We start from the raw sequence: 15,198 nt of genomic DNA, 5'->3' as shown, positions 1-15,198 counted from the left end.
TAGGGGATACGATGCACAAAATGAAGTCCTTAATGTAGCATCCAATGAATCAGAAAGAATTTTAACCCCATAAAATCCATTCGGATATCTGAATATTCAAAATGACAACATAAAAATTACCCTAAAGCATTTCTTTCCTCTGATGAGGCTGTTTACCCTTGGTCCCACTAGAAGAGAAAATTAAGCAGGTCTATTTCTGATAAATGAGCTGAGCAAATTAGTAGAAACACAGTCTATAAATAGTAGATTTTTTTCTGCTATTTATATGCTGTCTGATTTCTCAAACTTATTGGTGGGGGAAAAAAGTAAAAGCACAAAAAGTGAGGAGAGCACTAAGGAGGCAGTAGGATACGAGTGCTCTAAACCAAAATCTAGCAGCTTCTGACAGTCAACTCATTTTTCAGGGTGTTGATTAAAGCTTTAGTGTTTACATGATCTCCAAAGTGAGATGCACCATAAGTGTGTGCTAGACTGGTGAACACCCAGCCTTCTGTTGTCACATCACACGTTTAAAGAAATAAAGCAGGAGACTTACATCCGCAGTACTGTGCCTTTCATTAATACATAAAAATTTTCTGTCTCTTGATAATATTTGTACAACACAGAGGACATTTATTAACTGCTTCAGCACATTCCTTACACGCAACCAGGTGACCACAGGGAATGAGGACTACTGATATGTCTTTAGCCATACAGATTTTACACAGCTTTTCTTCCTGCAAGCGTCTTAACTTCTCTTCAATACTGAGATCTAAGAAAAATGAAGACACAGAAGGTAGTTAGCGTGCTTTCATAGTGCCTCATCTCATTTTTTTCCCTCTCCACAGAAAGAGGAAGGATTTTCTTTCCGTGTTGTTTAAAGGTAACACCTTTGAAAAGAAAAGAAAACAAAAACAAATCAAAAAAACCCACACAAGATGAGAAACCAAACTAAAATGAAATCCTCAACTGTTGTTTTTCCCCACCTCCCAGACTAGTGCAGGGAATTCAGCTATCTATATTGGTAAGACCTTGAAATATCTGTGGAATGTAGGATATGCATATTGCACCCAGGGGCCATTTTTTTCAGACTTCGCACTGACAGCTTTCTCAAAACCTACACAGAAGGTGGACGAAAGGTTCATCAATCCTGGTTAAGTAATTTGGGTTTTCTTTTCCTCAGCAAGTTTCCTCAGGTTAAAGAATGAGGATACCATCACTTCCCCCCCTGCTTCTGTTTATGAAAATGCCTACACTTCAAAAGCTTAAAGAACTGTCACACAGAAATAATTTGTTTTGCATTGTAGATTAGCTCTGTAATTTCTAGTAAGCCTCATTTGAAAATACACAGTACAGAAGCCTTCTACAGCATGGGGAAAGTTCCCTGCAGTCAGTCACAGAAATAATGCCCATCTTCATTGCAAATTCTTTCTCTGCATAATATCCATGAAAAATGTTATTACAAGGAATGGGCCAGTGAGATCCCTGCCCGTCGTGCCACCCAGATGGGCTTTTCTCTCCCTATGAATCCATCCGTATGGTTGTCTTCAAACTACAAATAAGCTCTTGATTCAGACAACTTGTTTCTGGTCAACCTGCAGAGCATACCACAATGGCTTTCCTGAGTAAGGCTTGCACGCCCCAGCATAACTGCAACACCAATAATTAAAAAGGAACGTTGTCCACAAGCACATTTCCTTATTGGCCAAGAAGGAGAATGCTTCTATTCAGTGCTTTTCGTACTGGCACCAATTTTACACTTGAAAAACTTCAGCAGTGAGGTATTTAATTTTTTGTACATTGAATCTTTGACAATAAACTGTGTTTATTTCACCACAGTCCCCACATCTACAATTATCCTTGCCGCTGTCACAGTAATGTTGACTTTTTAGTTAACCTCAGAGGGCACTGGACTATTATCTCAATATTATACTGTTTTTTATGGTATTAATACTAAATTTATTTGGTACATGACATGCATACATTCTACTAACCTCAAGTATTTTAACACCCCCTCGTTCAACTTCTTTGATGCCCCAAAATAATATAGAGTTTTAAGTTCATCACTGTAACTTCATGTTAAGCAAGACTTGAGTCAGAGGGCAGAATGAATAGATAATGATAGGATGTACCTCAGACAAACAAGTTATTATGAAAGTACACACACAGGTTTTACAGTTTACTAAGTTCACCTTGCTCAAGTGGGCTTTCTTTTGGTTGTTCTCCCTTTGCATTTTCTTTCTGAGCACTTATTAAGTCTGCTACCAGGTCCTCAACAGATGTATAGCTTTCTCCAGACATGTGCAACTTCTTTTCCATAATGCTCCTAATCTCAGACAAACTGAAACCCATGTGTATGGCATTCTGTACCAACTGATTCTGTAAGAGGTCATCTAAAACAACAGAAGGGGAAAAAAAACACCAGAGTTTAACAGAGATGAGACTGAATAAGTGACAGTATTCATTATATTTAAAACTCCTTTGCAGATATTTAGCAAAAAGAACTACATTTCTGTTTGCACAGCTCTGCTACTTTTAAGTACTGCACTGGAGAACTCGAGAGCGTTTCAATCCTTGCTTTCCCAGTCTCTTCATCCACTTATCGTATGGAAATCCTCCTCGATTTGCTATTCAAATCAACTACTTTTCATTTTCAACATTTTTTTTTTACTTTTCATTTTTCAACATTTTGAACATTTTTCAACATAATTCCTTAAATCACATCCTACATAATTAACATCCCAAATTCCAAAACTGAGCATTGACTGCAATCGTCAGAAATCCCAAGGAACAATAAACACAAAAGTATTTGCTAACTTCACATTAATTGTAATGCAGTTCAGAAAAAACCCATCCATCTGATAATAGAAACCAACACATAACATGAATTTATGAAACCAAAACACAAGCACAATCATTTCAGAATTTCTGAAGCCTTTCCAGGGTACCACACAGCACTCATTAAGACACAACTGCTCTTCAGCCTGTGGGACTTCCTCCTCTCTCTCTTTTTCAATGTAATTGTTTGAATAGGTTCTCCAGCAGTGTGCCCTATGTCCAACTTTCCCACCACATGAACAACTAATTTCTTCTTTACCTCACATTACTGAGCAAAGAGCAAAATTTTTAAACAATTTCCTCTCACAAACAAGCAATATTTGAAAAGTTTTAAAAATAGGTCTTGTGCAAGCACTCTTATTGGAAGAGCTTTAATTCCACGCCATGCTGCAGCACGGCTTTCTGCCTATTGTTCCTTTCAGATATTCATAAGAAACTTTATTCCAGCAGAAGGCATTCCTGCACATAAGTTAAGCTTTCTCAGCTTCTTTGTCATTTTGCAATTTAACTCTTCCCAACTCATGAAAAGCAACAACAATCATTTCGTTTCAGTATCCTGCAGTGTTTGTCCTGCACCACTACTAATTCAGTGCAGCCATTTTCACAAATCTTCTTCACAATATTTATCCATTGATGATTAGTTATCTTATCTCATTAGTTCTTATCCCATGAGAAACAAAATTCACTGTGCAGCTGTTTGGAAGGAACGAAGCAGTAGAAGAATATCATCCAACAACCTGCCTGCTGTTTTTGAAAAATGTAATAGAGTTAACTTAGAAATTAACAATTTGCTTCTATTATGATTGTTATTTTTAATATATACCTTTAGGAAGTACTGTAACTTCAGCAGCTTCTATCTAAAAAATAAATAAAAAGATGACAAAATTACAATTCTGGAATGAGTACAAGGAAACCTGTACAGCTGCAGGGCACAAAACAGCTATTTGATCCCAGTTATTTTATTGAGTAAAACTACTATAGTTAGAGCAGATTTGTCCAGCTCTGAACATTGGCAAAGGGCTCCACACTTTGTTATGGCATTCACATTTCTTTAAGCTTTCACTTTGATATTTTTTTGCTGCTATAACATGTACATGTACATGGTGCTTGGTTCCCAGCCTACAAGGATCAGCATTTCAGTACAGATTATAAAACATCTATAAGGCACCCAACCTGGCATTCATTACCTAAGTAGGGACAACTGTACAGTCTATGAAGCTCAAATAGCAGAATCAAAACATGCTTCCATGTTTTTTACTTTCTGCCAAGAAAAGAAACAGCAGGAAGACTAAAAGTTATGCAGATGATCAGAAGATTGGTTTCATATGAAAATTGTTAAGATTGTTTTCTACTTTAGTAAAATGATATTTTATTAATAAGTAAGAAACTTACTGTTGAATCCATACATCCATCTCTTAAGTGAACATTATTTATAAATTCCAGTCCCTTTTCCTCTCTCAAGAACTTGCACCTATAAACAAAAACATTTAGTTATCGTATAACTACATACGCAGCAAACAGAGTTGATAATGTAACTTCATAAAGGTTTCACACAATCCCTACTTCGTATAGAGTGCTTGCTTCCCAAATCTCAACATCAGTAATATCACCTAAGTGTTTCCAAACAGTTCCTAATTGCTCCAGCAGTACTTATGTGTTGCAGTTGTGGTGAAACAGAAAGCTAAAGATGTTGGCCATGCCGCCTTATGCTCCAGGTTTATAGAAGGGAAAAATTGCAGTGGATAATGAACAGCTAACACCATGTCAAAGCACTGGATCTTTTAGTAGTTTGCCATCACAGAAAAGCAGCCATTGGTAATGCAGATGCCTTGTGTTTTCTTTCTTTGTTTTTCAACCAGTCCAAGCTACTGGGCAGTAGCTGGGGCAGATTTTATTTATTTACACAAGTGTGGCAGACAGACCTTTGTTCATTGCTGGTGAAAATGCACACCTAATGGTGGTGGCTATGCTGAAAAAGAACGTTTTGTAGCTGAGAATGTGCTCTGTCAGACAGTGCAATTGTGCTTTTTGCAGCTGTTGTAGGTTCCCCGTAAATAAATGAGACATTACTTTTGGAATCATCTACGTAGTATATTGCGAGACTGAAACACTGACACTGATGTGGATGTGCAAACCAAAAAACCTCCACTGCCATAAATAGCAACAACATCAAAGTCACAGTCAGCCCTCTAAAGCCCTTCCTGGCAGGCTCTGTCATAAAGACAAGATACTAGGAAGACAACTCAGACACGCACGTCCCCGTTCATTGCAGGGGAGTTGGCCTAGATGACCCTCAAAGGTCCCTTCCAACCCCAAGGATTCTATGGTTCTATGATGTGCAGAAACAAAGAATACCTTACCCAGGAAACCACTTGGCGTGTTGGTCCCACGGGTCTTCATTTTCCTTCCACTCCTGCAATCCTCCACCGCAGTGGAAGCACACAACGTGATCGCCATTGCCTTGGGAAACAGCCAGGTTACAATTTTTAGTAGGTGTGACAATGAGTTCTCAGCTAAAACATTATCACAGAAAACAAGCATTTGAATTACTTACTAGAAATTGTCATTGGGAAAGACTCTGTTTTAAAGAGCACAATAAATATGATCTGAAACAAACATTCAGGAAAAAAAATTGGCCTTATAGTCACATTAAATAAAGTCACATATAATATTTCATAATTCTAATTTAGCAAGTACTTAAACAGATAAAAAGCAAATGCTCAAGAGTCTATTATCAGACAGCACATTCCACTGATAAACGAGCCATGAAGTGACTACCACAAAAAATTTATTTGGAAAGTAATTGACACAACTTTATCTGTACTCATGACCAGAGTTCTGCTTTCTATTTAAGTAACAGTTAAGCAAGAATGGAAATCACTAACAGGAATTTAATTCTAAAGGGTGTTCTTTGCTCCTCCATTTCACCACTAAAATTAATGGGTTCTACACAGCAGCAGCACAACTGCTGGCAATTTCTGAAGAAATAGCACTCTTCAGCACTAGCACTGTGCCTGCTGCCATCAAACACTGCACAGGAATTGCTCAGATTTATGCTGATTGAAATGAGAGGAGGTAGGGCTACTTTTGTTTCTTTCACCAAAAACAACTCCTTCCCAGCCCACCAGAAATGCAGAAGCCACTTTAAAAGACATTTGGTCAGATAAACTGCCTGTTTAGTTCACCTCCATGGTACAGATCTCTCTTGGCCAAGCTAAACTATTTACTGTTAGGAATCCAAGATGGAACTAATAAAGCAATTCTACTGAGTACAAATATTGCCTGTGTTCCACTTATGTAAGAATATATCACGAGTTTTATTTATGGCCACAAGTAAAACAAATGGTATCAGATTAAAAAGCTCTTCTGGGAGCTACTAAGGGAGAAACCAATTAAGATGAGAGCAAGAAATTATCCCGGATAATCTCCTTTTCTTTGTGACCTAATAATAGCATAACTTCACATAGCACCTCTCAGTAAAGCATTTCAAAGAGCTTTCTCTGCACCGTGCATTCAAGAAGGAATTATTTGCCTTCTCCAGATTGAAAAAAGCAACGCACAAAGATATCAGAGCCTCATCCAAATGATATACTGTATTTCTAAGAGTAAAATCTCTTCCAGCAGAGTCCTTGTCTTTAAAGCTCTTACAGTAGGTAATAATGACACTTGCTTTTTTTGGTTGTCTGGATGCCATGATAATGTAAGCACATTAACTCATTAAAATGGCATATAACCTGTGCTGTCTTGTTCAGAAGCTTCACAGCGACACACTTGCTCTTTAGACCTGAGGTGGTTACCTGCAGGATGGCACTTTGTTTCTTAAACTATTAGTTTCAATAACTGCATTGTGAAAGATGTGTTAGGAGGGTTTTAGCAGCTAAGGAAAACTCACGTTGATGCTCTACTGCTAAATATATATATATATATGATAATTTTGTATTACGCTAATAAAAATACCTGATAGGATGGATATAATCTTGCAAGAGAAATGCAAGAAGTAGTTTGTAGAGGAAAGCAGAATGAATTTCAATTCAACTAAAAATCTGGCAGAATTCTACATTAGAATAGGAAAATGCTTATATTTTTCATAATAATAAAACATATTTGCACATTTATTTGTAAAATATCTTTGTCATCTGGAGGTCTGTCTTACCTGTGCTGTAGAAGCCTGCCTCAGCAAGATGCTCCTTGTTAACAGGGTGTATCCAAGTTAGAAACGTTTGTATCCTCCTCTCATATTCTACCATGGATGGATTTCTCGGATGCTGTTCGTTGTTCAGACAGCTTCTCCCATGCTCAGCACAAACAGATTCAGTTGAAACATTTCCAACGTCCCGACCCAGGACAAAAAAGCACTTGGGAAAATGCCTCTTGTGCTCAGACCAAGCTCGATCACCAGGCTCCCAGTTTTTCAGTTTCCCACCACAACAAAAACACGCGACTTGATCACCAACACCTGTGTAGTAGAGTCCTGCACTAGCTAATTCCTTTGGAGTCAATAGGCCGTAGGGGGGCCAGTTGTGAAAGGACTTCAGCCTGGCTTCTTCACTGCACATAGAGGGGTTCTTAGGATACAGAGTATCAGACATGTCCACAACCTGCCTGGTTCTCAACAGGTAATCTGCCTCCACATCAGACAGGTCCTCCAGAGCAGGCGACAGGGCTAAATTGCTGGAGCCATTTTCAGTTCTATGCCGGTGGCTCTGCACAAGAGGATGTACGTTATTTTCCAAAAACACAGACTCAGAAATAAATCTGCAATCTGGGGAAAGGTTTTTGTGCCTGTCAACCGCAGAATCTCCAGGCTGCCATCCTTCAACAGTCGCATGGCAACTGAAACACTTGACTTTATCACCTTCTCCAGTATAAACAAAGCCAGCTCGAGCAAGTGCTGATGCTGAAACCGGACAATCAGGGGGAAACTCCACAAAGGTTCCCAGTCGGTCGTGTTCCTGGCTCCACTCCTGGTCGCCATCAGTGGCTGGAGTGGCACCAGGTTCGGCGCTATCTGGGCCATTACACGTCATCTCTTCGTAGGGCTCTTCCTTCAGTTCCCTAAACAAAGCATATTTGTGTGATCTTCAGACAGAAGGACTCAGGACACACGCTCCCAAGCACAGAAATGAGCTACATTCAACTGGCTGCATTTTATGTATTAAATTAACATCTCTTGTTCCCTCCCACCTCACCATCCAGAGTCAAACCAAAATAAAAATAAAGCATAAGAAATGGCAGGAAGATTACGAAACATTACAGGAATGCATTACAAAACACGACTAATAAGAGCTTGCCTGGAAAGCATACAGATTTACACATTCATCTATTTAAGAGAATACTTTATTTTTTAGCAAGTGAATACTGAAAGAGTAATGAAATTAAGGAAGAATTAAACAAAAGCTGTCAAAAGGCTTCCGAGCCAAGAATATGGAGTTATAGAATTAAACATACAATCTAATGGAATAAAACATCTGTCAAATTTTGACTGGCTGCAGTAACTCCTTTTGAGAGAAACGCTGGAGCGCTTTCTTGACTGGTCAACTCTGCTTAGACAGGATTGTACAGAAGGAAAAGCAGGGTGGAGGAAAAAGGCTTGTTTGAATGCACTCATGCCAAAGCAGTGATACATGAGACCAACAAGCAGGGAGGGAGGAGAGAGAAAATAGTATTTTTCTGAAGTTACAAAGTATATTCCCCCCTCAATGACCTAATTGATGGAATTGGCCTCAGAAAAATAACTAACTAAATGAGGTACAGGTAAGCAAGACAAATTAGAGCTATCTCCTAATATAACACTGCCAAATAGCTTAGTCTTCAACAGAGAGATATCCCTATCCTCTGGAGAGGACTCCGGAAAGGCCCAGCAACTGCAGTGACTGACTCAGGTACGAGATTCATCTGGCTGTTTTTGTCTGTAACAACCTTTAGCAGAAGGAAGTGACAAATCCTACATCCGTGGTTCTCCCATCAATTCACAAAGTGCTGCCCAGCTGCTGAGCAGAGCAGAGTGAGACAGAGCAACCCTTTTCAGCTCCAAGGCAGATGCTGACGTCAAGAGCTGTGGCCCCTCGCTCTACACAATGCGAAGTGCACAAAATACTTAGGAAAAGAATATAAATCACAGAAGTTTCTGTGAACTTCTGTTCACACTGAAACTGAACTGTAACTGTAACTGTTACACACTGTAACTGAAACGCTACAAAGCCAAATGCTAATCCTGAAAAAGCACGCTTAGCCTTACAATCAACAATGTCAAATCCAGCAGACACCTTTCATCTATCCTTATTTTTCTTCCCATAAACATGTACAGGACTTACAGCACAGCCTGGAAACAAAGTACAGTTTTAGTTCCTCTCTGAGTACACACTGACACTTTTAGTGCCTCACAAAAGCAGTGCTTTGGTAGCTGCATCTACAGAACTGCACGAGTGAAGTGCAGTCCTCCTTACCCCACAGCAAAAATGACACAAGGTCTGGATAAAACAGTACTGCATTTCTTTTAAAAATCCCCCCCAAACTCCTAGCAATAACCTTTCCAATAAGCCAACCAACTGAAGGTTGACTCCTTTTTTAGCTGTACCATGCAAACAAATACAGGGCATGCCAAGTCACAGCCAGTGGTCAAAGGACATTTCCCTCTAGAGCTGCTAAGCCAACAGTGATTTCAGAGCACTGAGAGCATTCAGGAAAGTCCAGAAGCAAAACTAGCAACCAACGCTGGCAATTATCACTGGTAATCTTCATATCCCCTAAGCAGTTCCTCTTGCAAAACTATCATGTTTTGCTCCCTCCATTTGTGACAAAAATGCTTCAAGTAAGCACCTACCTAACTTGTTATGGGCAGGACATCATTAATGAACAGCACTCATAACCCTTTTGGCACACAGGGCCCTATCCCCAAGAGTGCACATCCAACCTCGGGGTGCCAAGTGCAAGAAAAGGTGCTGCGCTTCTTCAGCTGAACGACACTGTGGTGCCTGAGAGTAAAGCTTTGATGCACCTGGCTTCCCCTGGTGTTTACAGCAGCTCCTCAGCTGTCTGCAATGAGTTTGAGCCAGCACACAGCAGCTTCTCTCACTCAGGTGGCCACTACAGCCTTCTGCTGCTTGTGCCAGTTAGGAATGTGCTTTATACCTATAAGATAGATAAAGCAAATGAGAAACCTTCCATACATGTGCCATGCGCTACTTGACAGACACACTCCGCACTGCCAGCAGTTACTGTCATCAAAGGTTTCAGCACAGTGCTACAGAAGCACGTGCACACCCAAATCCAGCCCTCTGTGACAGCTCTGTTCACTCAATGAGAAGCATTTCTCTGAGACAGTTTGAAGGAAAAAAAAAAAAGAAAGAAGACACTTCAAATAGTGTAACACTGAAAACACCTAGAAACCAGTAGGTCTCTGGCTGGCTCTGAGCTTCAGTCCTTCAATAGCTGTGTTAATACTGATTTTATTTTCTACAAGGTCAGTGCAGACATTACAGTTATTGAATTATTCTCTTTGTTTAAACAATACTAGATCCAATCTCTACAGGAAGAGCAAAAGCTTTTTTTACATTTCAGAATGGGGAGGGGAAAATTATGATGCTTTGCAAGATCGTGGCACACTTGGCCACAATCAAAAAGTGAAGGAGCCAGCAGGCAGGCTGAGAAAACACTTCAGAGGCGGCATGCTTACTGCTTACTGCACAGCTGTGGGCACAAGGCTGGTTTTGAGCACCACAGAATCACAGAATGGCCAGGGTTGGAAGGGACCTCAAGGACTATGAATCTCCAACTCCCTGCCATACGCAGGGCCACCAACCTCTACATTTCATACCAGCCCAGGCTGCCCAGGGCCCCATCCAACTGGCCTTGAATACCTCCAGGGATGGACGGGGCATCCACAGCCTCTGTGGGCAGCTGTTCCAGCACCTCACCACTCTCATAGCAAATAAAAAATAAATACTAACGTGCACTAGGTGAACTTCTTTATAAATGAATGCACTGCTTACAGTAAGTCATCATTTTTCATGTTGTAAATAATGTTGTATTTTGTCAAAGCAACCTGAACTCATACTGTATCCTGAGTAGGGCCCCAAAGTCTGCAGTGCCCTTTCCAGGGCTGCCCTGCAGGTCATCCTTCAGCTGCCTGTGCCAGCTCAGGCTCTGCTGCTTCTCTGGTGTCTTTCACAGAACCACTGCCCAGCCCCCTCTGTTCTAAAGATTTTCATCACAAGTAATCTTTCTTTCTTTTTTTTTTTTTTTTTTTTAAAGTAACTTTTTTTTTAAGGAAAGTTTTGTTTCCAGAATGTTTATAAGCACATCATGCTTCATCATGCCTTTTTTCCTTCCTCTCCTGAAATACCTTCTCACCTTTAAAAATAAAGGCTGTAGAACTCAAAATATCCCGTGGGTGGCACACTGGGACAGACTCTCCTTGCAGAAGTAACAGCATCAGACAAACTACTACATACATCAGTTTGTATTCCTTATTCCACTTCCTCTGCTGATCCTCTGGGTGTCTGCTGGAAGCTGTGTGCTGTAAGGACACTGAGGAGCTTAGAAGGGAACACTTGGGCAGAGATGGAAAGAATGGAAGGCTAAACTGAAACATCAGCTCTGTTGTGTAATATTTTAGGACTACATATCAGATGGGATAATGACAAAAAGCAATATCTTGCAACGCAACAGAACTCCAAAATATTATTTAACTTTATTTAAGCAAAAGAAAAAAATTCAGTTTATGACCGAGGAACATAAAGTAATAATATGTAGCCACCTCACACACATATGTAACACTTCATGATACATGCCAACAGCGGGCCTGAGCTCAGAAAAGAATTTACTTAATCCTTTCCACATAGATTTAATTAAAATTTCTGTGATTAAACTTAGTCTTCACTTAGAAAGCAGGAGATGTATTATTAAATATCTCCTTCTATATGAAGTGAGTAAACAAAGCCTATTTTAACCTGAAAGACTTCCAGAAGCTGAGCCAAGTTCCATCCTATTTTTAGATACCTGAAGGTTACTTGCCACAAGGCATCTCCCACTTTCAGGCTGAAGTACCCACTCAGATGGTCTACTTTTTAAGCTTCAGATGGGGGGGAAAAAAAAGACCAAAGTTCACAGTAGAACCTTACTCAACGTGCAGAACTGTATGCCTAAGTTTTACCAATCAGGCATTTCCAATTCAAGTTCTGTGCAAATTATGATTTTATGCAAAAACACCACACCATCACATTACCTCGGGCTGGAATGCTTCAAAGGAAAAACAACCGATCTGCTTTTCTCTCTCAAGCACGTTATCACACACTATTATTTCCATCCTCAGCCCTAAAACAGATGACATTATAAGGAGTTATTTTTAATTCTTGTCTCTTTCCAAAGGCCAAGCATGGCAGCAACCCTCAAACCAGCCGGCCCGTGGCACAGCCTCGCGTTCCTGGCCACAGCATGCACTCAACACAGACCTTGTACTGCTTGACACGCTCGCTATGAGAGCGATGTTAGTGTTTATTGTCGACCCAATTCTGAAATGTGAGAGCAGTGCACCAAGTAAATATCAAGCAGGACACGCCGTACCAGCTGATGGCACATACCACGCACCGTGCATATGTCACTTTGTGCCTGCTCAGCTGCAATCCGATCAAAGAAGGAGCTACTCACTGAGCTGTACTTACAAAGATGAACAAGGAAAGAAGCCTTAAAAGTATTTACAGATTTGAGCACATTCATATCTACATATCAGTAGGGAGTTAAGAAAAATAACTAGCCATTTTGCTTGGAGAGATTGGTTTGTTTGAAGTAAAGAGGGAAGGAACGTACACAACACGCTTTGCTTTGGCACCAAATCTTATCTAAGTGCATCAGCTGATATACAGGGTTTTCAGACCAGCCCTACTTAGCTTAGCTTCCCACTGGGGAAAAGGAAGGAATGAAGCTCCTTGCAAGTGCTTCATACACAGCGCAAGAGAGAGGTTGGCCTTTTCCATTTGGACACAAGAAAACCTATCCAAAGCAGAAGTTCAGATCTGACAGTTACTGCCACTGAAATGAATTGCCTGCAGATGACAGTACCTAAAAATAAGGTAGAGGAGAATGGAAAAAAAAAAAAAAAAAAAAAATCAAAAACTTCCCACCAAATCCAAACCTCAAGCATATTGAGAACAGGTGGAAAGAGAGTCTAAAGGCAAAGGCAGAGAACTCCAACAGCACCCATCCTCACATAACCCCCCCAAAACAAAACACACAAAAAGGAAAAAGCAATCCTGACAGAGTCAAATTTCCCCAGCAGTTCTAGTGGGATGACTGTTCTATATGTAGCATGAATGGAAATATCACAAAATATTGTTCAAGAGAGGCACTGTGCTCTTGTAGCCGTACAGGAAACTGTGATTTAGCTGCCATTTTTTAATTATAGATCCTTGGAATTGCACCATTTAAGCTTACGGAGATTCTGTAAGTATTCTTTCCAGATGAACTGAATGGAAATAAGAAAATTAACATAAGTGGATTTTTTGTTTTGTTTTGTTTTGTTTTGCACATTCTGGAAAATCAGCCTATCAGCTTTTTCCATGCTGTTTCCATATTCCTTACCAATAACTGAATGTTCTTAAATATTTTACTGGCCTCCCTCTTACACATTTCTAATTCTGTAGCACCACAAAACAATTACATAAAGGGAAAACAAAAATGTATTTTTTCACAAATTATTCATTTTCATATTCTACATTGAGAAGAGAAGACTGAGAGGGGACCTGATCCAGGTCTATAAATATCTAAGGTGTGGGGGGCAGAATGGCGAGGCCAGACTGTTTTCAGTGGTGAGTGGAGACAGGACAAGGGGAAATAGCCAGAAACTGCAGCATAGGAAGTTCCGCACAAACATGCGCAAGAACTTCTTTACAGTGAGGTGACGGAGCACTGGAACAGGCTGCCCAGGGAGGTGGTGGAGTCTCCTTCTCTGGAGATGTTCAAGACCTGCCTGGATGCCGACCTGTGCGACCTGCTGTAGGGAACCTGCTTTGGCAGGGGGGTTGGACTCGATGATCTCTGGAGGTCCCTTCCAACCCCTACAGTTCTGTGATTCTGTGATATATTTGAGAAGTATAATTTAAGTGGTGCAAAATTTCATTCCATATTGTTTTCATGCTTTTAACTTTAGAACTTTTAGCTCCTACACTTCTGTATCATCAATGGGAATTCGATTTAACTTCAAGATCTGCGTAAGAAAACTGCAGCTGAACTTGCAGAACCATTGGTTTTGATAGCGAAGAGCTTAGAGTCCATACTTAACACAGCACTCCAAATTGAAACACTTTCATCCATGCAAGCCTACAGTACTCCAGGGGATTGGTTTGTGTTCTTTTAAAGCTAAGGTTAATAGGATGACCATTAGTTGCCTCCAAGTTGAATTAGACAAGCAGTCCCTCACAGAGCACCAGCCCTGACAGCTCTGACCAAAACAGACACACATGCCTGAGCTACAACAAAGCACTTCAATAAGCAAAGAAGTAAGCTGTGCAGTGCCAACCCTCCTAAAACCCAACATTAGGAGCAACTGGGGTCAATTCCTAAGTTTAGAAACAGGAAAAAAGTATCCATCAGCAATTATAAATTGTATCACTGCAGGAATACAGAGTTACTGCTCTCCTGGGTTAGGGAAGAGAAAAAAAAAAGCCAGTCAATGGGAATGTATTTACTAAATGGGCAATGATAAAAGCTGCCTGCAAAACCTGCAGTGACCTTGGGCACACCTCCCTCCTCCAGTATGAGCTGTGCTCCAGCCTGCAGCATCACACACTTTTACTGCTCAGCTAGAAAACATTTATGCCTATAACTGAGGGAGAAGACGAAACAAGAGATCAGCTCTCCTCAAGGGGACAAACAAGACTGGACTTCAGCTGCAGTGAAATGATAAATGCCACAGCAAAACTGCCGAATCCTTGGGATTATAAAGGAAGAAGCTGCACAGCAGGGCAGAGCAGGGAGCCACGAGCTCTGCCCAGCAGGGCTGCTCACACTCTGACGTGCAAACGGCAGCCCATGGGCACGGCACCACGGCACTGCCCAGAATGACTAACATCAATGCTTGGTCAATCATTGCTGGGCTGAAATGATGAAATGACACACGCAAATTGGTGTGCATACACACAGCTGTGAGCTTGGAATCTCTTACGTTACCTATGCCCTGTACTTTAATTTGAAGTTTGTTAGCAAGTTGGGATGACTTGAGGACCAATTCTAACACAGTACCAGAAGTTGAAATATGAAAATTGCACCTGTTGAAAGCACTCAGCTTGCATTTCTGTTTAATAAGAAACTGTTCAGGACACAGAAGGGGAAGGACAGCAAACTTCAAGACACATGCAGCTTCACTTTATGTTTTATATTGCGTAA

At 40.5% G+C, this 15,198-nt stretch overlaps 1 protein-coding gene across 1 annotated transcript; it reads right to left on the bottom strand.

The window, feature by feature from the left end:
* Positions 1-557: 557 nt before the first annotated feature.
* On the bottom strand, positions 558-7,844 carry XIAP (X-linked inhibitor of apoptosis; the record flags this gene model as incomplete). Its single annotated transcript, XM_079541722.1, has 6 exons — positions 558-751; positions 2,172-2,372; positions 3,641-3,674; positions 4,210-4,288; positions 5,178-5,277; positions 6,971-7,844. The coding sequence occupies 6 exons, from the start codon at positions 7,842-7,844 to the stop codon at positions 558-560; spliced, it is 1,482 nt and encodes a 493-aa protein (XP_079397848.1).
* Positions 7,845-15,198: the final 7,354 nt, after the last annotated feature.

Source organism: Tetrao urogallus (genome assembly GCF_951394365.1).
Source record: "Tetrao urogallus genome assembly, chromosome: 13".
Classification (NCBI taxonomy): domain Eukaryota; kingdom Metazoa; phylum Chordata; class Aves; order Galliformes; family Phasianidae; genus Tetrao; species Tetrao urogallus.
The sequence above is the reverse complement of the archived record's forward strand: the minus strand, read 5'-3'. Positions and strand labels throughout refer to the sequence as shown.